The sequence below is a fragment of the Chionomys nivalis genome, chromosome 2, assembly GCF_950005125.1.
Source record: "Chionomys nivalis chromosome 2, mChiNiv1.1, whole genome shotgun sequence".
In the NCBI taxonomy this organism is placed as follows: Eukaryota; Metazoa; Chordata; class Mammalia; order Rodentia; family Cricetidae; genus Chionomys; species Chionomys nivalis.
In genome coordinates, this window is record NC_080087.1 from 24301012 (window position 1) to 24325081 (window position 24070).

At 39.4% G+C, this 24070-nt stretch overlaps 1 protein-coding gene across 4 annotated transcripts in view; it reads right to left on the reverse strand.

The window, feature by feature from the left end:
- Utrn (utrophin) overlaps positions 1-24070 on the reverse strand; it is a 528929-nt gene that overhangs the window by 239000 nt on the left and 265859 nt on the right. For 3 of the 4 annotated variants that reach the window (XM_057761785.1, XM_057761787.1, XM_057761786.1), the window contains one exon: positions 16600-16789. In XM_057761785.1, coding sequence (XP_057617768.1) covers positions 16600-16789 — 190 coding nt within the window. Of the gene's footprint in view, positions 1-9988; positions 10523-16599; positions 16790-24070 lie in introns of those variants that run through there. The other variant, XM_057761788.1, reaches the window with a different exon arrangement.

A 24070-nucleotide genomic window follows, 5' to 3' on the forward strand; every position in this document is an offset into this window, starting at 1 on the left:
TAATTCCTTTTCAAAAATGTTATCCATGCTTAACTCTCTCTAATACTCACAAGCATTTTCAAAATGGATTAAATTTCAGTGATTTTGGGGAGTCAAACATCAAATGACTAGTTTAATATTATTATAATAAATATTTTAATGGATAAACTCTGGTAAAGAAATGTGTCAGTCCCCTGGATTCAGTCAACATACTTTTATGTTCTTGGTATTTGCTTGTTCAATTATCTATTCCCAAAATTCTCTGCTTCACTAAAATTCTACCTACTCCTCAAGATCCATATTATGTGTTTCCTTTTCTCTAAATACTTCTGTTATTTCAGGCAGAATTTCTTGTCTTTAGTTTTCACACACTCTCTATGTCATATCCCATTTAAGCTCTGTAGTGTTTTGGTTCTTAACATTCCAATCTGGGTGAAAATATGTGGTCCTATACTTAGACAAATGGGGATGGGGGTTAACCTAACAACTTTATAAAACATTTTTAATTGATACTTATGTATAAGACCATGTTAAAAATTCAGCAACTTCACTGGGAGTGATCATGTGTCTTAGTTAGGGTTTCTATGGCTGAGAAGAGACACCATAACCAAGCAAAACATTTAGTTGGAGTGGCAGCTTGCAGTTCAGAGGTTCAGTCCATTATCATCATGGTGGGGCATGGCGGCATCCAGGCAGACATGGTGTAGGAGAAGCAGCTGAAAGTCCTACATCTCTCAGGCAGCAGGAAGTAGACTGTGTGCCACACTGGGGAAACCTTGAGCGAAAGAGACCTCAAAGTCCACCCCCAGAACGACACACTTCCTCCAACAAGGTCACACTTACTTCAACTAGACCACACCTCCTAATAATGCATTTGGGGGTCATTTTCTTTCAATCACCATTGCATGTAAACAAACAATTTGACTTTATGTTTGTGTGCCTTTAAAAGATTTTTGCTTTTAGTGCAGTTGTTATATTCTACAAAAATATTCTGAAAATAAGACAAATTCAGTGACCCCAGAGCAGGTCCACCAGACAGTAATTTCCTACGACAATGGGAGCAACAAATAAGCATTGCACCACATTTCAGGACTTAGATAAATTATGGCAAATTGAAGTCATTCAATAGAATTTCATTTATGCCACGGAAAATCATAAATTTATTGACATATAGGGGAGAGCCTTCACAACATATAAAGACTAAGAGGAAGGCTATAATACAGAGAGGAAGTCACTAGCGCAAACAACTGACAACTATACCTGCCTGGCTTGCATATCAAACCAAGTCTTGGGTATGCCTGTCCTTTTTGCACTGGACAGGGGCACAGGTACCATGATCCTTTTGGATTCTGAGTCAAAACGTATACTGAAAATGTTCTCAGTCTAAACAAGTTATTTTGTTCTCCTCCTCTAACTTCTATAAAGTTTACTGTTTTATAAATAGAATTTCTCATTTTATAAACTTCATAAAATTAACAAGAGCATTGGCTAAAAACCTACCAATAAGAAATCAGACATGGTGGCATATGACTGTAAACCCAGCTCTTAGGAGGCAAAGCTGGCAGGATTATTCCAGGAATGAGCCCATCCCAGGCTAAGCAGCGAGTGCCAGGCCATTCCAGGCTACACAGTGAGTTCCGAGCCAGTCTGAGCTCCAGCCATTATAGATTATGTAAAAGGAGACCATGCCTCAAAATTAATTAATAAATTAAAAAGAGAAGCTAACATTAATAGTACACTTATGTCAAGAAAATGAAACCCAAGGGCTTAGTCAAAAACGTGTGATATCAAATGTATTAATTCTTAAAAATATTGAGAAATGTATTTTTTGAAAATTAGTATTTCTCTCCATTCTCTTCTAAGTAAACATGTATTCTTCTACAACGGACACAGGACAAGAGATGTCTTTCCTGGATTTGGTTAAAGTAGAACAGAGCTTCTTAATAAAATAGTCCAAATCAGTGTCATACAGCTGTATTGTGGGCTTCAACGATTACAGGCACCAAGGAAACTGCAAAACCAGAGGGACCCTCAAAATAGGGAAATGCATATTCTACAGGACTCGCACCAAAAGACCATTGGTAAAGGGAAGACTTGGCCAGGATTTCCACAAACAGAGCTGTAAACTCCCCCTCTTCAATACTCTCTCCTCATTCTCTATACAGAATGGTGGTGCAGGGGAGCCTTGCTTAGGATGCCCACATTCCAGAACATTGGTGTACGGTAGCCTTGCCTAGATGCCTACACATTATCTCAGGAGGTCAGAATCCACAAATGAATCTTTTAGAGACATTCCCTAGGCCATCATGATGTGGACTTCCTTACTGGGATTTGGGGGTTAGTGTTAGAGACAGCCAGGACAGTAACAACACCACACAGAGACACATGAGGTTGTGGAAAACTCCCTATGTCGTCTCCCTTGATCCATGAATACCCAGCCTGTGGATCTCAAGATCTCAGAGATAACCAGAGAGATTAATTCTAAGAGAACTGAGATGCAGATCCAGTCAGCGCCTTATCAAGGTGACACACAAGTGGTCAACGACCAGACCAGAACCATGTGAATGCACACAGTCTTATTCTGGCCTTGCGGAAACTCCTTGACTAACTGCAACTCTTCAAAAAAATCTATAATTACTACTAGTAATTACTAAAAGAACTAGTTGTGGCACTGTTGGGCTGTAATTCTAGTGCTCCAGAAGCTGAGGCAGAAGGATGCTGAGCTGGAGATCTTGTGGGGCTACATATCCACAGAAGGCCTCAAGAAACAAGCTCTGTGGTTAAGACCTCACGGTGCTCTTTTGGGACTGATGGCAGTTTGAGTCCTAGCCCCATGTTAATCAGCTCACAACTGTCTGTAATTCCAGCTCCATGGGATCCAAACCTGGCTTCTGAGGGCACGTACACTCATGTACATCACTCCAGGCGACACACATAGGTCATATACTCCTGAAAGTAATAAAAATCAATCCTTTTAAAAATTTTTTAAATAAAACAATCATAATGTGAAAAGAAAGCCTTTAAAAATTGCCCGAGAAGAACTGAAGTGGATTGCTGGGATCTACAGGGCCAATGTGCTGCCTCACTTCACAGCGAGCATTTGTATTTGGTACATGAGAATCACTGACTTTCAAAAAAGAGGAACTGCCTCGCTAAAAAAGGTATACCACAGCTGACTTCTTTCCATTTATCTTTGAAAGGAGCTATTATGTGCCTTAAATATGATGATAAAAAACTACATTTGGGTATGGAGAAGTAGGCTCGGTGAATACATAATTCAATACTTGTGGTATTGCGACTCAAACCAAACTAAATTATGAATCAAAAACCAGAACCAACTATATCAATTTGCATTAAAATGAGCCAATCCATCCTTTGTACGAAGCTGAGAAAGGAATCCATTAGAAAAAAAAAAAGCATATAGAAACTAGAGACAAAAGAATTCCTTGGCCTTGTATAGCCAAAATTAGATGCTAAAATAGGTTCAGAAATAATGTAGTTCATTGTTTTTTAACTTTGAGATGAAAACAAGTACTGAGACATCCCCCAAACTCAGTAGTAAAGCACTTTTAGGCGGTGTGTTTCCTTGCTTGTATAGTGAGAAGACACGGAGGTAATAACTGAAAGGAAGCCTATCAACGGGTTAGGCTACCTTCCCTTTCTTTCCTTTTGAACTGCGCAGTTCCTGATGGCTCAGGATAACCCCAGTAATGACCTGAAATGAAATGCAGAGAGATGCTGGATATGGAAACAGAAAACCTGTCAACAGTACCAATTGGATCACATACTGGCCTAGCATCTCCTGCCCTGGTCCTTCACTATGGAATTGTATGCTTTCTTCTCCAGTTGTTAAATGGGACCAATGACAATATTCTTTGCCAGATAGATAGGTAGATAGATAGAGATAGATAGATAGATAGATAGATAGATAGATAGATAGATAGATAGATAGATAGATAGACATAATATATACTTAAAGATATATATTAATACTATCTTTAAAATACTATAAATTAAGCATCTTATCACTGTTTTATTAGACATTTTCTCATGGGGCATGGGGACGTTGCTTTGTTGATGCTGTTAGTTTGTTTTGTTTTTGCCAACAGTTCTTTTCTTAATCCTCTTACAATAGGAAAAAAAATACAGGCACCATAAATGTGGGCAGTGACCATAGCTCCCTAGACAAAGTGCTCGACTCGAGCTTGAATCTCAGAAACCACATAAAAATTTCTGGCCGGTGTGGTGGTGTGTGCACACTCTCTTTGTAGTCCCAGTGCTGGGGAAGGCAAAACAGAAGTCAAAACTGGAGCACACTGAACAGCCAGTCTGGACAGATTTGGGAGGTTCAGGCCAACAAAGATCCAAAAGAGATGGCAACCTCTGAGGATGATGACACCCCAGGTTGTCTACCAAGCTCTATGGTAAATGTGCACAGCATTCATTAGGAGAAGAAGAAACAGCAGCCGTGGAGAAGGAGGAGGTTGTGCCCACTGTGAAAACCAACATCTGCCAACAAATGCTGGGGACTGACCCTAGCACCTGACATACACAAATGCTCTAGGCAAATGCTCTACTTGAGCTGTCCACATGGTCTTCAGGCTTTAACGCTTCATTGCGAGACAGAGTCTCACTAAGACACATGACCTGACCTTCAACTCGCTTTATATCCACCACAGGCTTTGAACTTGCAACCTTCCAGCCTCAGTTCTGATTAGCTGAGATTACAGGAGCTGTACCCCTGGGCCTGACCTAACTACTGACTCGCTTTACATCCTTCCAGAACTTTGTTGGGGCTTTATCACACCATGACATCACACCAGCCAGTTATTTCTTAAGCATTAAAAAGCATCGTCTGCTTCTGTAAGGGAGTTTTGCTATGAATCAATCTTCTAGAACTTCACAGAACTGAACAAACTAGAAAAAGAAAAATGGAAAAGCAACCCCTCGGCCACACTTCAATTCCTTTGTAGTTTCAATTATTTGGACTCATTTACCTTGCCCAAGAATGAACCAACTTTGTGCAAGTGAGAAGCTGTAGTGGCGTGATATTTTTTGTATTCTTTTATCTCTATGGCAGGAGCTCTGCTAATTGCTTAATTTCGAGAGCTAAATATAAACAACCAACCACACTGAGCGATACCAGCAGGGCTCCGCCAAGAGGGAAAAGGAAACAGTTGATGTGTGTACCTTTCGTAACCATACATACAGGCTGGAAATTTCCATTCGATCCTTAATAAATTGCACCCCAAAGAAAACACAAGTCATCAATCTTTTTTTTTTTTTTTTTTTTTTTGGTTTTTCGAGACAAGGTAGTCACAACGATGAAATAACATTTGGAAATGTGTACCCACATCCAGAGTGCGATGCCAGCTCTCTTCTCAGAAAGACTTTGTGTTTGCTCCTGATCGTACAAGCATCACCCATCTGGAGTTCCAAATAACATTTCGGTTCTTAAAGAACCATTTAACATGTAACTTTGTGAGTGCTGTTATTTTTTAACCACACAAAAACATTATATTAGGTGGTAAGCAAAGACATTGGTAACATGAGTTATCTGATTAACAACGTGTTGCTACTTAATTAGGTAACTAAAAAAATAATTTTGATACTCACACAGACTTGAGGAATAATGGCAAAAACAAAAGACAAGGACCATCTACATTGTTGCTCCTTTGGGAAGCCACATGACAAACATGTGACAGTTACAGGTAGCAATGAAGGTCCTTGTTTGAGCCTTATCGGTAATCTCTATCTCTGCAGGGACTGCAGAAAACAAAGTTAAAGAAGTACTCCACCCAGGAGTTCATACAACTCCGATGAGACACGGCACAGAGAGCCAGTGACACAGGAGAATCAATGGGAACCCTTCTGCACAGGCCATTTCTCTCCAAAGCATCTTAACCTTCCTAGATCTTCTGAACTGTCCAACCCCCTAGCTGCTCATGAAACCAAGAAGGGACAATTCTTCTTCTGATCAAGGGGACCAAGGTTAGGGTGTCCGTTTTCTGTGGTTCAAGAAATGCATGCATGGTTTGGTTTTTGACAGAAACCGAGAGAGCCCGATACTTGGTCTTTTAATACATCTCTCGTAATGTTCAGCAGCGCTCAAGCCGAGCTTCAGTGCCCAGAAACACTTCAGTATTTAGCTCTCCAAAGAGAGCAATGCACCCCACCTGAAACGTGGGTGGAGAAATGCTTGAGAGTAAAACCTGTAGGCTTATTTTTAAATGTACCACTGCATTCGGCGTGTTTTTAAAGAACACATACCCTCAACCTTAAATGAACCTCACACCACCATACAGATGACGGACCACATGTGAACGTAAAAGTCATTTCAAACACTGAGAGACGAGATGTCTACTGGCTTACATAGTTACCCGCTGCACAAGTACCCACAAGCTTCTGTGTGGTCCACACTCGTGCACATATATAGAAGTGGGGTAAAAGAAAGTGATGCTGTTTCACTCATCTCCCCTGATTTTTCGAGCTATCGTTTTACCCTGCCAGTAAACCCCAGACACCAAGTGGTGGGGGATAGCTCATAGACAGGAGGGCGCGGTAAGAAGACAATATTGGACATAGGAACAAATCAATACTATGATTTTTACCATGACATATGTGCATAATTTTGAATTAATAATATACAGCTGGATGCTTAAAATATTTTAATTGATAGGACACATGACAAAATGTTTGGAGACAAAATCATTTTAGTTAAACTAGTTTGCATACATATGCTGACAGCATAAAACTTATAAAACCAAATCAAAAAAATTTTAAATGCTTAAGCCATGAAGAATTTAATTTTAAATACTAATTATTTTTCCTATTTTTTATAATGACTCATACACCAATCTATTTTATAAGAATCTACTTTTTAGCATGTCAGTGATTAAGTATACCATTAAAAGCAGCACTAAAGAGGTAGAAGGCTTGCAAAATTCCTTTCTGACTCAACATAATTTCAATCAGCTTTCACTCCAAAGATTTAATGAAATAAAACAGGCCAAAATAATCACAAAATGAAAACAAAGTCAATATCATTCTTAAAAGTCACTTACATCCAGCTTTTGCTTCCTCTGTGTTCTAAGAGAAAAAAAATTAAATTTGGAGTCATTAATATTTTAAAGAAGCTATGATCTAAGGCAAATCAGGATAAATTAGCATCCAGTATGGGGTGGCTTTAGGTCATCAGGGGCAATTTGAATGCTGCTAATTATATCTCAAGTCAGCAGTCCTTGGGTTTAAGTTTTTTCCCCACATTTTATAGGGATTGTATAACCAGCAAGAAATGTTTTTAAAGGTGAAAAAATGTAAGCGCATGTATAGCCGGGTTGGGGAGAGGTAACTCAGCCCTTTAGCTTTCCCAAGTTCCCCTCATTCCTATCTCTTCCCCTCTTTGACACAGACAGGGAAAAAAATAAAATGCACAAATTGAGAACATTTTGCACAAATTCCCACCTGTTTTGCACTTACATTATCTTCTGACACTCAAGCAAAGTATGAAAACAAGCAAAAAAAAAAAAAGAATGAAGCGCCTCTGAGGGGAAGTTTTCTAGATGGCAGATGTTCCATACATACAACAGGCAAAGGAAAGGAATGAAGGAGAAAGAAAAAGGGTACAAATATTCAGACGCTGGATTTCAAAAGGCCAAGACGAACTCAAAACAGTCTCTCTTCCTTGGGCGATGCAATACTTGTCTCCTTTTTTTTTATTTTTAAGTCTTTACATGTACTTAAAATAGATTCTCCCTGTATTTTTATGGCAAAATTCTAAAGGGTTTAATGGTTCCTTTCTGAAAACAAAAAACAAAACAAAACAAAACAAAAATCCTAAATTTAGAGAATGTAGGAGATATAGGGGGAAATAGCCATCTAAATTGCTATCTAAAAGAGAATTCAGGGTCGTAAAGTATATAAACAGCACAGCTAGTAAAACTCCTAGCACGACATCACCACGGATGGCTAAAACACAACTAAGTACATCCAGTAGACTACGAACACTAGGTCATTCATTGGTAAAGGCAATTGACATTTAATTCTGTAACTAAAACTTATAATGATATGAATTAGGATCCCTTTGCCAAGTATAATAAGACAAATAAAATATACCTGTTCATTTATTCATAGCAATCACCATCATGCCATTTCCCTGTCTGGATTCCCCCAAATCTCATATATCACTGCCTTACATTGACACCTACTGGAAAGTACTGGAACTGTGTGTCTCCCATTGCAGTATCTGAGCAGTAGCTAAGCTCACATACGGAAAGAGAATATATGAAAGATAAATTTCAATTGCAAATAAGACAACTTCGGATTTCCAGAAAGCAACACTCTTCCTGAATATTTAAATTCTAAGGCATCTTTGAGAAATTATAAATCTCAATAAATCTTCCCAAAGAAGACCTCTGTTGTGAGCAAACTTCTCAGGATTTCAGTAACTTAACAAGAGCTTATGCAGGATCTTATCATGAAACTAGTCAGGAGCTTTCTTCAGCACCTGGAGTTTGTTTTGTGCATAGAACTAAGCTCATCCCGTGGCCATGACTCAAAAACTCCTATGCTTTGCTGAAAGTAGTTATGGAAATAGGATGAGAAAAATGACCTAGCTTGTTTGTTTATTTTTAATGCTTTATGAATTTATACTATCAGCTTTTTAAAAAGTAACATGTGTTAATTATTCAAATATTTATATTGATAGTTAAAAATAAAATAATAAAACACATTAGTGAATGAGTTTTTCTTCTCTATTATCAAGATTAGTTTTTAATAGAAAATATAAATGTATTAATAAAACACAATGATAATTTGAAATAGATGAAGTCACAGCATATCCAACAGTTAGTTGTGTACTTTTACAACTGAATTAGTAAGTTGGATCAAGTTTTAAATAATACAAATGAAAATAGCGCTAAGTATTTCTTCAAAGCATGTCTCACTATCTCAATCTATTCCTAAAATTATATTTTAAAAAAGTACGTTTCTGATAGGGATACATTAAATTGGGCTGTAAGACAAAACAATGTTATAAAATCAAATATACAGCTTCCCAGCCCCCATCCATGACCATACAGGCAGAGTCTAAGTGCTCAGACACATCAAATATTATATCATCAGAAAAATAACATCATAAAGGCAGGTTTTCCAAATACAGACCAGTGGTGTTTTAAAGAACAGTGAGATACCTCCTTCAGATGTGTACTAAGAATTTTATATAGAGAAAACATGTTACTGTATTGATATAAAAATTAATTTCTGCTATAATCTTCAATTATATCATCTCATTTTTATAAAGGTAATGAGACAGTCTGAACACTGAGTAACATAAAACCATGGGCAACAACAAATACTAATCCAAGACAACACAGGAGGCTTGGGTTTAGAAAAATTGATACTGTATTATTCCAAACATATCACTGTCAAACGAGTTACACCCTAAAACCCTACTTAACCCACCTGTCCACAGAGAATGGAGTTCTTCAACTTTAACAACAGCATGAAAAGATGCCAAGAATGTAAGAAATGTTTATGATGGGGCTGACCCTGTCTTTAAAATGGGCATTACTTTTCTTAATTGGAAAAAAAAATCAGCTATAAAAAGATGAGCATGTTAAGCAATCTGTTTAAAGATCATTTCAAGCTCTCTGCTTGATTTTGATGGAGTTTAACATTGGATTAACGTGCCAATAAATATTAAGATGTTGCAGTGTACCCCAGAGGTAACAGGTCTTAACGAAAATAGTTTCTCATGTTTTCTCCAAACAGCCCGTCTCAGAATACAAGGCTGGGAACGGTAAACTAAAATACGCACTAAGACAGCACTTGTTTTAAGAGGCTCAAACAATTTCCAATGAATCAATTCCTCTTAACAGCTTTTGCGACCAGTAACCAGGAAAGGGAGTTTTTCCTTTCCTTCCTAAGACCCTGAAAGAGGAGCATTTCCTAACCAGGCAACAGTGGATTCGTTAGACACCCGACTGACTCCCTATTTCCAATCAGTTACCTTACACAGCTTCTGGTAGCGCGGAGAGGAAACAGCCATCCTTTGTAAACGATGCAACAAAACCACAACTTTCTGCAGAGACGTTCTCACCACGGCCATCATTTTAAGTTTACCACACTTCTGAAGACTCCTCAGAATTTGCATTATAAATGAAGAGCAGCGAGCATTTCCTCCCGGTCACTGGACAATGATTTGCCAATTCTCTGAGCATGCTCGTTTCCAGAAATGCATTTGAAAGATACAAGGGGGGTGGAGGGGGGTTAAGGTTCTGGAGAAAAGGAGGCTAGGATTCCGTCAACTTCTTGATTTGACAAAAACACTGACTGACGAACGCCACCCAGACAGTCTCCAGCAGATGCTCTCAGCCAGGACCTGCTCAGCCTGGCGTGGCCAGAAATGAAGCAAGTTGCAGGGCAGCCAAGCGCCGCCGGCTGCAAGAAACGAGAGCGCTCCGTAGCCAAGAGGATATTAAGCGAAACGCTAAAGCTGAAGATACAAAGCCGACTTCCCCTGGGGGCAGAGACTGAACGCTGCCACGGTGCATGCCTGATAGTTGGTTTACATGAGGAGACTGAGTGGCAGTGAGCCTGACGCTGGACCGAGGGATGCTAGCACTCCCTGCGGAACCCAGCTCAGGCTGTGCCTGTGGGATGAGTAGAAATACCGAGGAGCACAGAGGGACCTGTCTTGAAGGACCGAAGCCTCACATCCTCTGTGCCTAATAAATTATCTTGAGCCAGTCTGTCCACCGCGTCATCTAAAACAAAAACTGAATATATTTATGGAGCCGTACAGGTTTATCTAAGTCCCAAAGGCAGAGCTGAAAGGTGGGCTTCCAGGACCCTACCTACATAGGAGCAAACTGTGCCAGTAATCAGATAGGACCCTTTTAAGTAAACAGTCAAGTTAATAAAGAGAAGCCTACAGAGCATAGCCAACTCCTCCACCTCCCTCTAATTCATCCTATCATTGAGTTTGTCATGAAGCTGTTTTAATTTCATGAAGAGAAAAATCCAAGATGACATATATAATGTCATATCATTACGATCAGATATGATCAGTGCAGATTTGGGACGTGTGTCTGTGTGGGGAGGTTTACTAATGCCCGTGTGCATGTGCGTATACATGTCTGAGAAACATTTCACATGATACCAGTCTGGGTACAGTGTCTTGGAGGACCAGAGTATCCGAGGATGATTAAGGGACTGGGTAAAAGGGCACAACCAGGCAGGAACCCCCATACGTTTCTCATTGTCAAGGTCCTGCCTACCCTTATCTCCTAGGTAAAACTGCCCACTCCATTCTCCCTGATGCTATGATCCTGTAAGAGAAGAGTGACATTTTCAGGAACATCTCTTCTTCTTTTCCTTCCCCTGTCTCCTCATCCTCCGTGCTAGTGTGATTTAAAATCTTAGACTGGGAATAGTCTAAGCTGAGCTGGTTCATCGGGAAGTCTTCTGTGAGCTTCACTCAGCCTGTGTATAGTGTCCATCAGCTCCTTGTCGAAGATCTATACTGCCTCCTTCTGGTGAGGCTGCCAAAGCCAAAAACAGTCCATTATCCTAATTTAAAATAAACTCTTAAGCAAATAGGAAGAAACAAATTACTGATGAGTCAGGGTCAAGAGACTGAAGGGTTAAAAATGGGGCTCCATCCTAATGGGGAAAGCGGATTTCTGAGGCGGTATATACTCTACATGGACAGGAACTATGGCTACACATCTCCGAGTATATAAAAAATTGTTTTACAGAATGGAAATAAACAGTGACTAACAGGCAGAAGGTTTGCTATAAAAATATGAACTTACAAGTTGAGCATCTTTCACCAGAAATGCTTGGGATCAGGCATGTCTGGGGCTTCAGGGGCTAGTACATTATGGAAAAGGTGTTTGCATAAATGCAATGAGATATTCCAGAAGCAGGATCCAACCCTACACACAACAGTCAATGGCTTTTCACACACACCTTATGCACCAACCCTGAGGATTATTTTTATAATTCCATTAATGATTCTGTGCATGGAACAAAATGTCATGATGTGGAATTCTTCCCTGGGACACAGGGCCAGCATTTAACAACTTAGGGATTTTAGAGTGTCTTGGTTTCAGGTTGTTTTATTAGGACTGCTTCACTTGTATAATTCCTACCCTAGAGCCAGCAGGTGAAATGGGTGTTTACCCCACAAGCACATTGGTGGGTGCAGGGAAAGAGCTGGAGGACCTGGGAAGCCTTCTTCTACGTGACAAAAGAGAAAACCAGGCAAGCACAGGATAGGACAATACAAAGATGCTAAACCACAAAGTCTCCCATTTTCATACTCACTCTAGAAGGCCACAAGGACCCAGATGTTTATCCAGAAAAGAATCGATGTTTTTCAAGGAAGTGATAACGCTAAAATTCAGAGCTTAAATTAAAAATGCAATTAGAATAATGTTTGTCCTAGACCGGGGCTATGAAAATTAAGATGAATGTGCCAACTAATAAGTTGGTCTTAAAATCAATAACAGCTTCTCTTTAAAAAGCAATAAATAAATAAATAAATAAATAAATAAACAAGTAAGTAAATAAATAGCCAGATCTGGCCCCTTGTCCTGGATGCTTCTCAAACATGTCATTGCGGTTTAATCAAAAGAGGACTTGCCATCCCTTCACACTCCAAATAAGTCTGTACTCTTGCTCTGACATCTTCTTCTCCTATGATCCCAACCTCACCCTGGACAACCACATGCAATCTTGGCTTCACTCCCTTCCAAACACGGCCTTAGACTCATGACCATGCTGTATCTGCAGTTACTATCACTTCTGGTGCTGTTTCTGTTACTGAGTGAGTACAAATTCATTCCTAACACTGCTATCAGCTAGATTCCTATAGCTCAGAGACTTTAACCCTTCCCTATCTTGTTTAATCCCCTGTATGATATTGCCCACCAGCAGCAGATTCAACATAAAATATTTAGCCAGTGCACACGGCCCTACATGTACTGCTCACCTCTGGAGGTGATTCTCTTTCCTTCAAGTCCCCAATATCAAGTTTTCTCATGCTGAAAAACCTCTGCCGAGAAGAAAATCCAAAATATAAATACAAGAATCCAAATGATAGCCTGTCCTTAACAGAAATTGCATGCTGCAAATCATAGGCCCAGAAAGTCTTCATCTGCTATTATGCTCCCAAGCCCTTCTTTATTAAAATATATCCAGGATCATCTTTAAACTGAACATGGTTTATATTGTATCTTAGGGGAACACAGCTGTGGCTTTACATTTGGTTAACACAGACATGAATCAAATATCAACAGTGAATATGATGTCATCTCAGGACAAATAAATGATAGATAGATAGATAGATAGATAGATAGATGATAGATAGATAGATAGATAGATAGATAGATAGATAGATAGACAGACAGATAGATAGATAGATGACAAGATAGAACCATCTATCCCCTGATCATACAGCACAAATACATCACATCTTACACAGAAATCTCAGGTAGCTCACCACTATCAGTAGCTCAACGCCAGCAAATTTGCTTCATGATTTCAGGTCTTCTCTGGTTTCTTCACACACCTTTTCATTTCTGAACCAATTTCCACTTGAAATCACTCACCCAAATAATAATAATATACAAGACCAAGGGAAAAATAAAATTCCTTTGTTTCAGAAATGCTTAGTCAAAGGTACTAAGTCTCTAGCAACCATGCACCTGTAAGGTACCAAAAACGAAGCCGCGCAAGTATTTCGGGGAGCTGTAAACTAAGAGCATCCAGGAGAGGAGCAAAAGGTGGAAACCAGTAAGCGTGAGACATCCTGAAAACAGACAAATGCACATTTATCTCCAGATAAAGAGATATCCGGCTCAGCCGTTAGCAAAGAGCCTCCTTCACACGAACCCAAACAGGCCTTTTATCAATATCCAATGATTTCTGAGAGGCGATTACTGTACATAGTATCTTTTCATATTTTAGCTGGCAGCCTCTTGGCTTGTCACCGTTTGCCATAAGACAAGTAATCCCCTGCTTAGTTATTTTTATTTAAAAGATTCCTACCATTTCTATTTAAATTTATTTCTCCCATAGCTTGAATATTCATTCAATATTGAGAGGAGCTGGAGTGATGATAAGAATATATCCTAAGAGAAAATGTGTGAGAAAACATCATTCGACTCCGCAAAGGGTCTGTGTTCTGCTGGTGGTTGTCATGAGCAGGATTCATCTGGAACCTCCTTTCCTCCCGTAAGTTGTTGCTTACTGGAGCGCACCGTCTAAATAGCACTGAAATTAACGCCACCACATAAATATCTGTGAACATGTGTAGCTCAGACTTACAGCTGCTTAAATCGTCAAAGCCATATAGTCTTCCATTTACCCACACTGAGTGCCTACGATTGCCTCCTAAAACTCAGATGCTCTCAAAGTATTTTAGTAACTTACATTAATGGTCACATTCTGAGGATGCAGAGGGCGAGACAAAAGAGCACATTTCATGCTGATGCTTTCATGGTCACACTCATCACCAAGTCACAAACACAGTGCGCAATGAATACGCAATAGGCAAACAGGCGATTCTCCTTGATATTTGCTTTTCTTTTCTTTTTTAAACTTTATTGGTGCTGGGGGGGGGTGCCTTTGCGTGCATGAGTCTGTGTACCTGTCCATCCATGAATGTGGGGGAGACAGGCTGACCTCAGATGTCTTCCTCATACTCTCTGTTCTTCATGTTCTGGAACATGGTCTCTTACTTAAGCTGGAGTTCAGTTTGTGGTAGACTTGCCAGCCACTGAGCCCCCGGGACCACCTGTCTCCTCCCTCTTACCTACAACTTGGACTAGAGACACAGCACAAGACCATCTGGCTACATCCACTGGGACCTTCACATGATTACAAGGGATCCGAACTCGGGTCCTTATGCCTTTTGTAGCAAATGCTGTGACCACTAAACCTCTCTCCCCAGGCTCCAACACTTCTTAATCTCACTATGAGACAATAACAGTCTTTACCCTTATGAGTGAGTTATATATAAGTCCATTCTAAACAGACTTGCTTTAAAGGACGTTTTTTTAACTTCATTGTGTGTGTGTGTTTGTGTGTGTGTGTTTCATTTGTCCAGGTGGGGGCATTGTAGTCCCAGCACTCGTGTTTTAACACTTTGAATGACAATTATTTCTAACTTAGAAACTACGTTATTCCTTTCTCATATATTACATCCCATCTGCAGTTTCCTCTCCATCCACTCCTCCCTTGCATCCCCCACTCCCTCTCATCCTCAGATCCACTCCTCTACCATTTTCCTTTAGAGAAGAGCAGGCCTCCCAGGGATATCAACCGCGCATGGCATAACAAGTTACAATAAGACTAGACACATAACCGCACAGCAACGCTGGAGGCAACCCAGTAGGAAGAAAAGGGTTTCAAGAGCAGGCACGAGAGTCAGCAACAACCCCACACTCTGCTAGGAGTCCCACAAGAACCACAACTTTAAGAATAATGGTTCTAAGAAAGCCTCCAGGCCCACCTATTGACAATATATTACAATAGGATGTTTTAGATGTTTCAAAAGAAAAGCATCCCCCAAGAATAGATTCAAAAATGGTTAACAGCGCAGAACTCAACTGTAGAAGTCAGAGCCAAGCATATTTACTCAGGATCCGCTCCTGGAACACTGTGTAAACAAGAACAGCATCTCCATCACCAAAGAACTGTGCAACCAACTAGGGCGGGAAAAACCAAATGGCAATGGAAGGCATGTCCATCATTATCAGGATGGACTATCAGGAAACAGTAGTTAACATGAGGAATCCATGTGTTTGCAAACAATTCCCAGCATAAAGAAGGAATGCAATTCACAGCTGTTGCACACAGGAGACACCCCCGTGGAATGAACTTTTGAACTAAGTTGTAGTTGAGAAGGTTTATCTGCGATTTACAAGAAGAGGTCAATCAACATAGCCAAAATAAGGGAAGGAGACTCAGCACAGAAGTGCCAGTACTTGGAATTCGCAGAGAGATTTTGGCATACTTCATAAAATTTCACGCAAATTTGTTTTAAAGAAAAGCTTTAATATTGTCAGATTTCTTAGAGTGAGATTTGAACCTCAGACTATGTATGTAATCATGGTTATAAAGAAAATATGCCTTTGAGCCTAAGAGCTCTGGCTCTATATGGGTCACAGAGATTAGAAATTTCTACTGCAAGTACTTATAGTAAATGTATTACAAATGAAGTGAACATTCTATCTATTTATTGTAAGTATAATAATAATATGATACCTTATAATAATTCCCCTTTCATATGAAGGGGAAATGCCCTGATAATTTTGTATTCAATAACACTAATGGTACAGGGGCTTAAAATGACAGAAGACCAAGCAACCTTGAGTCTCTACCTCTAAATACACAGTCAATACTTCCATAAAACAAGGTGAACCTTGACTCTGAAATTAAGTATAAAAGTGTTCTGTAGATCATACCCAAGAAGTCAGCTATTCACAGGACAGCATGGATTCCATAACTGAATGAGTGGACAGCCTCACCTTGGAACAGCAATCAATGTCCATACAGGTGGACACACAGGTTTAGTAGGGGATTGTTGCACGTGACTTCCCACACACTTACCATCATCTGCTGTCTGAGCTGCCTGGCCAGGATGCTGTCCTGAAGAGCATTCTCCCGCTGAGAGGCATCTGCCAACACATTGACTGTGGTTTCTGCTTCCTGAAGCCACTTGATCAAGTTCTCCAAGTCTCTACGAGAAGTCTGCACTGTCCGCAGTTCCGTCTCCAAAGCACTCTGTCTATCAGTGATGCTAAAAGAAACAATGTGGCAGATACAGTTCTGTGACTTATAAGGTAACATCACACATTATCTGTATGTAAGACAAAATTAACAGCTAGCCTCAGAGGAACTGCTACCCTTTAAATCATCAAATGTAACTCTGCAGTTTCTTCATCTGTGGGTATCCTTAAGGAAATCTTAAGTGATTTGTGAGATACGGACACAGAGACCTAGAAATATTAACAAAGCACACCCATACCATCAAATAATTAGGCCTGCATTTTATATATCATATTTATACATTAATATAGTCTCTTATAGATTTATACCTTATCTATGGGCTTCCATAAAAGGGATGTCAATTAAAATGCAATATCAATACATATTCATACATCACTGACTAAATGGGAAGGAGCAAATCAAAAGAAATATTTAAGATTTAAATACTTAAATATTTAATAAACGTAAGGGCTAATGTGTATAGCTCAATAATAAAGAACTTGCCTAATATTTACAAGGCCCTGGGCACAATCCCTAACACTACAAAGACAATATTAACTTTTGGCACTTACTAATAATCCAAGTAAATACAAGTTGATTTAATAATATTTGATTTAATATATTTAACACCATAATAATATTTAGTAACATTAATTTAATATTTATAATATTTAGAAGACATGGGACAGATAAACTTTTATGAATGTTTCATTAGTTCTACATCAAAACTAGAGCACTGGGAGTTACTCAAATTGGAAAAGACACATACTTGTATAGTTAACATTTAAAACATTATATACCTCAAAGCTTCTCAGACAAACTGGTTTTTTAAATAGGTGCTGGGCTGGAAAGATGGACCAATCCATGATTAGTAGTATTTAATGTACAATCATGAGGATGGGAATTTGGGTCCCAGCAAGTAACAAGTCCACATGTGCCTATAATTCTAACTCCAAGGGATACAATAGATACAATTCCTATTTAGGCCTCTATGCAGGCAGGCAGACTGATGACAGACAGATACACACACAAAAAAAACCTAAAATAAATCTTAATTTTAAAAACTGGGCACCAACAATTTCAGTCCTTTTCATTTAGACCCAGGAAAACTGGAACTGCATGTTTGTACAAAGCCTCACACACAAATGTTTAGAACATCATTATTCAGAATACGGAAACATCACAGCTATGAAGGAAGAACTGATCAATGGAATATTATACGGCAATACACGAACAATTACTCAATCATAGAATCAAAAAGAAAAAAGTCCCAATAAGCAAACTAACATACCCATACCACAGAAATATTACATAAGAGAAGGAATCCACATACGGAAAGACGTGTACTTTGAGTTCCCACTTCAGGGAAATCTCTAAAGCAGATAAACTCAAAGAGAGTGAAAGCAAATGACTAATCCCCTAGGACCACAAACAACCCGAACAGGAACTTTATAAAGTATGGTCTATGCAAGCAATAGACTATGACTCAGACACCGAGACAAACGATGTTCAATGACATGGGCAGGCTCTCAAATACACACTGCTAAGTGAAAGAAGCCAGATACAAAAACTCCAGTGAATCCACTCACGTGACATAATCTGGGATGACATAATCATACTATCATTCACTCCCCAAAGTTCCTACAGTCACATCTGTCTAGGAAATAAGCCCAAATTGCCTGACTTGGAATGTGATGTCCCCTATAATTTATAAACAATTTCTTTTCCCAACCGTATCCTCTACTTTTCCCTCACATTCTCTTTATGTCCATGGAATATGTCTCAGTTCCTTCTAGAATATTATTGATGGTATGATCATCTAAAAATTTCATATCCATATTAAAGTGTCTTTCCCATCATCTCCATTAACAAAATCATACCTATCTTTTAAGCCTGTGTCTTCTAGGCTACTCCTTCTTATGTCTCCTCACTCTGGATTTATAAAAGGTCAGTGAGCCACTTTATATCGAAAATAATCACGTGTGTTCTAGAAAGGTCCTTAGGTTCTGATCAAATCTCACACTACACTTTTTGGTTTTTTTTTTTTTTTTTGGTTTTTCGAGACAGGGTTTCTCTGTGGTTTTGGAGTCTGTCCTGGAACTAGCTCTTGTAGACCAGGCTGGTCTCGAACTCACAGAGATCCACCTGCCTCTGCCTCCCAAGTGCTGGGATTAAAGGCGTGCACCACCACCGCCCGGCCTCACACTACACTTTTACAATATATAGAGATTTCTGATCTGTCCACTTACTCTATAACCTACAGGCAGAAGTAGGTTTCTATAGTTCCACATTCATCGAGTTCTTAATACAGAATTACGACATTCACAAGCAATCCATCTGGCCATAATACGCCTTTGAGATCTGTTCCCAAGCACCATTTTCCTGGAGACTGCGAGTTATAGACTACATAAAACTTTACATTTCATGAAGGAGGAAGATTCTAGAACCAAAGAAACAAGATTCCCCAACACCAGAAAATACCAAGGGGCTCTTTGATGATGAGAAAGGGGATCAGAGAGAAGAGAGTGTGTGGCCATTCTGATTGCTCTGAAAATGCTGTGTTAACTCAACAAAACCTAAAAAAGGGAAAACCAAACCATGAGATCCAAAAAAAGAAATTGCACACTGAGAGAAAAAGAATAGACATACTCAGTGTGGTGAGCACTAACGGGCTCAGAAAACATGGTTGCCAGAGAGATGCCTTCAAGGTAAAGATATTAGAAGTGACAGATTGCTCAACATGGTAAACTTTGTAGAAAATTACACGGTTGTTCTTCTGAAGAAATTAGCAAGAGGAACAAGAAAATTACACATTCAAAACCAACATAAATATTAACTTCAGATAAAACAAACAAACAAACAAAAAGTTCTGTGAGACCCTGCCTCAAGGGAATAAAACAGAGAACAAGACAGGAAGACTTTTGACATTCTCCTCTGACCTCCACATGAACATAGATGGGGCACACACACACACACACACACACACAGGCATATACCACACATACGCATAAACTTTTTAAATGTAACAAAGAACGTTGAAATTTAAAATCTGCTTATAGAAGTCTAAATGATTTTCTGTTATTATAATGAACACCATGGAGGATAAGCTCGGGGGGTAGAACGCTGGCCTACTGCATGCACCGTCCTGATTCCTGTAACCAAAAACCAATTATCAGAGTTTGCATACATATGTCACTTTGTGTTCTGATTTTTGAAGTTAATATAATTTATATAAAATTTGTAGTAGAATGCAGCTCAGTTAAGTCCCTCCTAGTTTATTAAATTTCTACTTCTAAAATTAGATCCAATGCTAGTGTGGTATACTGGGTATTATAAAAATCATTTATCCATTTTCAGGAAACTATGAGTGATTCATCATAAGAAAAATAAGATGAAAATTAGAGGTTCAGAACTATATACACACAATTAACCAGACAAGCTAAGAAATTACCTTTAATACGCCTTGTAGGCTACCCTCAGAAGAACCTAATTTTGCTTCCTCTGTCATTTCCCAGGGACATGGCTTAGGGTAAATCATTTAAAATCTTTGATTTATTTGTTCCATCCTTGAAATGAAGAGCTTGGGCTGCAGATGGGTGAGAGAGCCATTGCAGACACTCTGGGGATCCTGTTCAAACTGTGTCATCCATTGCTAAAGATGACAGAAGCTAATGCAGGAGTTCATCCATCGCTACCCGCGTGCTCGCTACAGATTCCACAGCGTTAAGGAGTGTCTGCTTGTCCACGGATGGTTACTGGTAAAAACATGAGCAGAGTGCAGGCAGCAAGGAGTCTGGGAGGCATCGGCATTGATGCATCAATCCCAGGGTCCCTATGACCACTTCTGGTACTGAACTCATATTCATCTGGGTGTCCAGGAAACATATGTGTGTGCGCACAAATGCACACGTGTGTGCAGAAGCTAAAGGACAAACTCTGATGTCATTCCTGAGACATCATCTACCTTTTTTTTTTTTTTTTTTTTTGACACAGTCTGACAGACGCCTGGAACTTGCCACGTAAGCTACCCTGGCTGGCAACTCAGCCCCAGAGATTTACCTATCTGCCTCCCAGCCCTGGGATTACAGATACACACTGCCATGTCTGGCTATTTTTCCTCTTTTTTTTTTTTTTTTTTTTGAAACATAGGTTCTGGGGAATCGAGCTCAGGTCCTCATTCCAACTCTCATTTTGCTGAGTCTCAAATAAGACCAGAAAGAAGTAGAGGAAATCCTGAGAAAGATTTGTGTGGATATAAAGGAAGGAGTATATTATGACCAGAAGAAAGGCTTCAACTTTAGGAAATGTCTGTTTGGAAGACAAAGGCAGGGAATTTTTAAAAATCTATAAACCTACAAAATCAAAAAAAAAAAAAAAAGAATAGGCTGAAAACATGTAAAATAACATTTGAAGTCTACAAAAGAAGAATTTAGCTAAAATATTTTTATGCTTCAAACAAAAGGAATAAGTGACTACAGGACACAAAGGAAACAGAAATAGCTTCATATAGAAGTTGGACGGACATCCATGGCGACACACTTGCGGTAGTTTATATTAAAGGGAACTAGGATTTTCTAAAATATCAACTCTTAGCTTTCACATGATATCTGTAATAAAACTTTCTTTGCTAGTCTATAAAATAAGCCGATAGCCATTTTGTAACATAAAATATGGCCACCCACATAGCAGGCTTTTGGAAATGTCATTCTAAAGATGTTAGGCAAGCCAGGCGATGGTGGCACACGCCTTTAATCCCAGCACTCAGGAGGCAGAGGCAGGCGGATCTCTGTGAGTTCGAGTAGTTCCAGGACAGGCTCCAAAGCCACAGAGAAACCCTGTCTCGAAGCCCCCCCCCCAAAAAAAAGATGTTAGACAATATTTGATATTTTTAAGCTATAAAAGGTAATATACTGTACAATGAAGGGTTGCTCATAATTTGTCAAAGAGAATATTCTTACAACTATGGGTCTTTCTTACAAAAAGCAGGCGTGTTTAGGAAAGTTGTGTGTTGCTAATTTTGATGTTTTAAAAGATGACCTCTGCAGTAGTATAAGACTTAAATGAATTTATCTCTTTCTGAGTAGAAAATGGTAGCACCATCCTTAGTGGCAGGTAGAAAACTTAGAGTGATTTCTTAAGATTTTATTCCCTTGAAAACAAAATTAACATTTTTCTTAAATACATACTAACTGTAGGAGAAAGAGCTCTCAAAGTGAACAGTGAGCATTGCTGAAATACCCTGTGCTCTCCCAGGGACTAGTCCATGCTACATAGAGACTGAGTCCTAAGACATTTAAAAATTCATTCCGTGGGACTTGAGGAAACTGTGTGCTAAGATACTAATACTAAACCACTTAAGAGGCTGAAGAGCCCCTGCCTCCAACTCATGATACATAGTTAACACACCAGAGCAGCTACCTCCCCCTGGAGCTGCTATTACCAACGAGAGAGAGAGAGAGAGAGAGAGAGAGAGAGAGAGAGAGAGAGAGAGAGAGAGAGAGAGAGAGAGAGAGAGAGAACGAGAACCCAGACACTTCCAAGAGAAGTTGTGTGTCTCTACATTTTTTTTAATTTACTCATTTATTTATTTAAACTAGATGACTACTCATGTTTGTCTTCATTAGTCAACCAGTATTCTCCCATTCCATACCTTCCCCAACATGTCCCAGTCTACCTTCCAAAGGCATCTTCCATCAAGCCCCAGAGCTCCCACTGTACAGCCAGCTCCCCTGTGCCTCAGTCCCCTCAGATCAAGCCCTCATCTGACCTTCACGGAAGCTGGATGCCTGAGCACAGAATTACCACGCCTTCCATTCTTCCCTGTTCCTGTGCAATCTGGTCATCCACCTCATAGAAAATGTCTCAGAAATTGTTTCTATGCATTGTTTGCACTTTCTCACCTCCATATTTGTTTCTTCCCCAAGCCTACATTGTCTCCCAGTTCAGGGATCAATATCTGTTATAAAATTCAATCATTTACTACTCCCACTGTATCAAACCACAAAGCTCATTCACCACAGCGATATCCAAGGCACAGGTGGAGCTGACAGTATCCATGGCTGGATCACAACAGCCAGCACTGTCCCCATTTCTAAACGAGACCCAGCAATCACTTCCTTTCTGCTCTTCACAATTATTCCTTTACACCAGTGAACCAGTCTCAAAGTGAGACTCACACAGACTAAATCTTCATCAATACAAACAGTGTCGCTCCCATACTTGGTACCCCAAGAGCTCCCCATTGCACACATGCCGTGGAAATCCTGTGATTTATAAACTTCATATCTGGACCCTGCCCCCCCTCTCCTCACATCTCAGGCCTGATGACTTTCGCAGCTGCTGTTTATTCTGGAACTTGCTTCAGCTTTTCTTAACCCTCAGAAGTAGCTTCAATATCACCTCTGATATTTGCTTTATTATGTTTGCCCAAGCTTTCTAAGTCCAGTCCATACACTGCATCACTGACTTTATATATAACTCTCAAACAATCTCCTATAATTATTGGGCCCCCCAACTTCTCCCGTACTACATGGTTTCCCTTATAGAATATAAGGTTTATGGAGGCAGGTACAAGTATAGTTAAGATGGTTTCTCTGGGATTCTCATAGAGCCTGGCCAGCTAAAGGCTAATGAATAGTTCTTTAATTAAATGATTAATTCACTGCAGGAATAAAAACACAAATGAAGGAAAAGACAAAGACTGTGCCTATGAGCACTCTCATGTATTTGATACAGAACTGAGAAAAATGTCTGCATGTAGAAGCCTTATTTGAAAGTGAACATAGGAGCAATCTCAGCATGCACCACAAATGGTGTTCATGAAGGCTTTGCCAGTTCTAGGGCAGAAAAATAATATGTAGAATATTAAATAACAGGACAGAAAAGATATAGAAGAATATACATTTTACATTTCTCTAAATGCTAGTGACATAAATAAAAGAAACAGACTGAAAACTAAAGGTGACCAGAAGAAAAGAAGTCATCTTCCAAGATGATACAACAAGTTGATTATCCAAATTTCTGAGCCTCATACTGGTGTACAACCAAGAAGGAAAAAAGCTATCTACACTGGAAAATGACAGTTGCTCATCTTATGAGCTCAGTGGTTGAGCCTTACCAAAGTTAGGTGTAAGTAGTAACCCAAATATGATATCTTTCAATGACCACTCTTAAAAGGTATTGGTCAAACTAAAGAACAATCCATGCTTGAGAAGAATGCATGCTTTATACTTAATTTACAGAGATGATAAGCAGGCACTGAGAAAGGGAAATGAAGTAGAAGCTTTGAGATAGGCAACAAAACACACTGGGA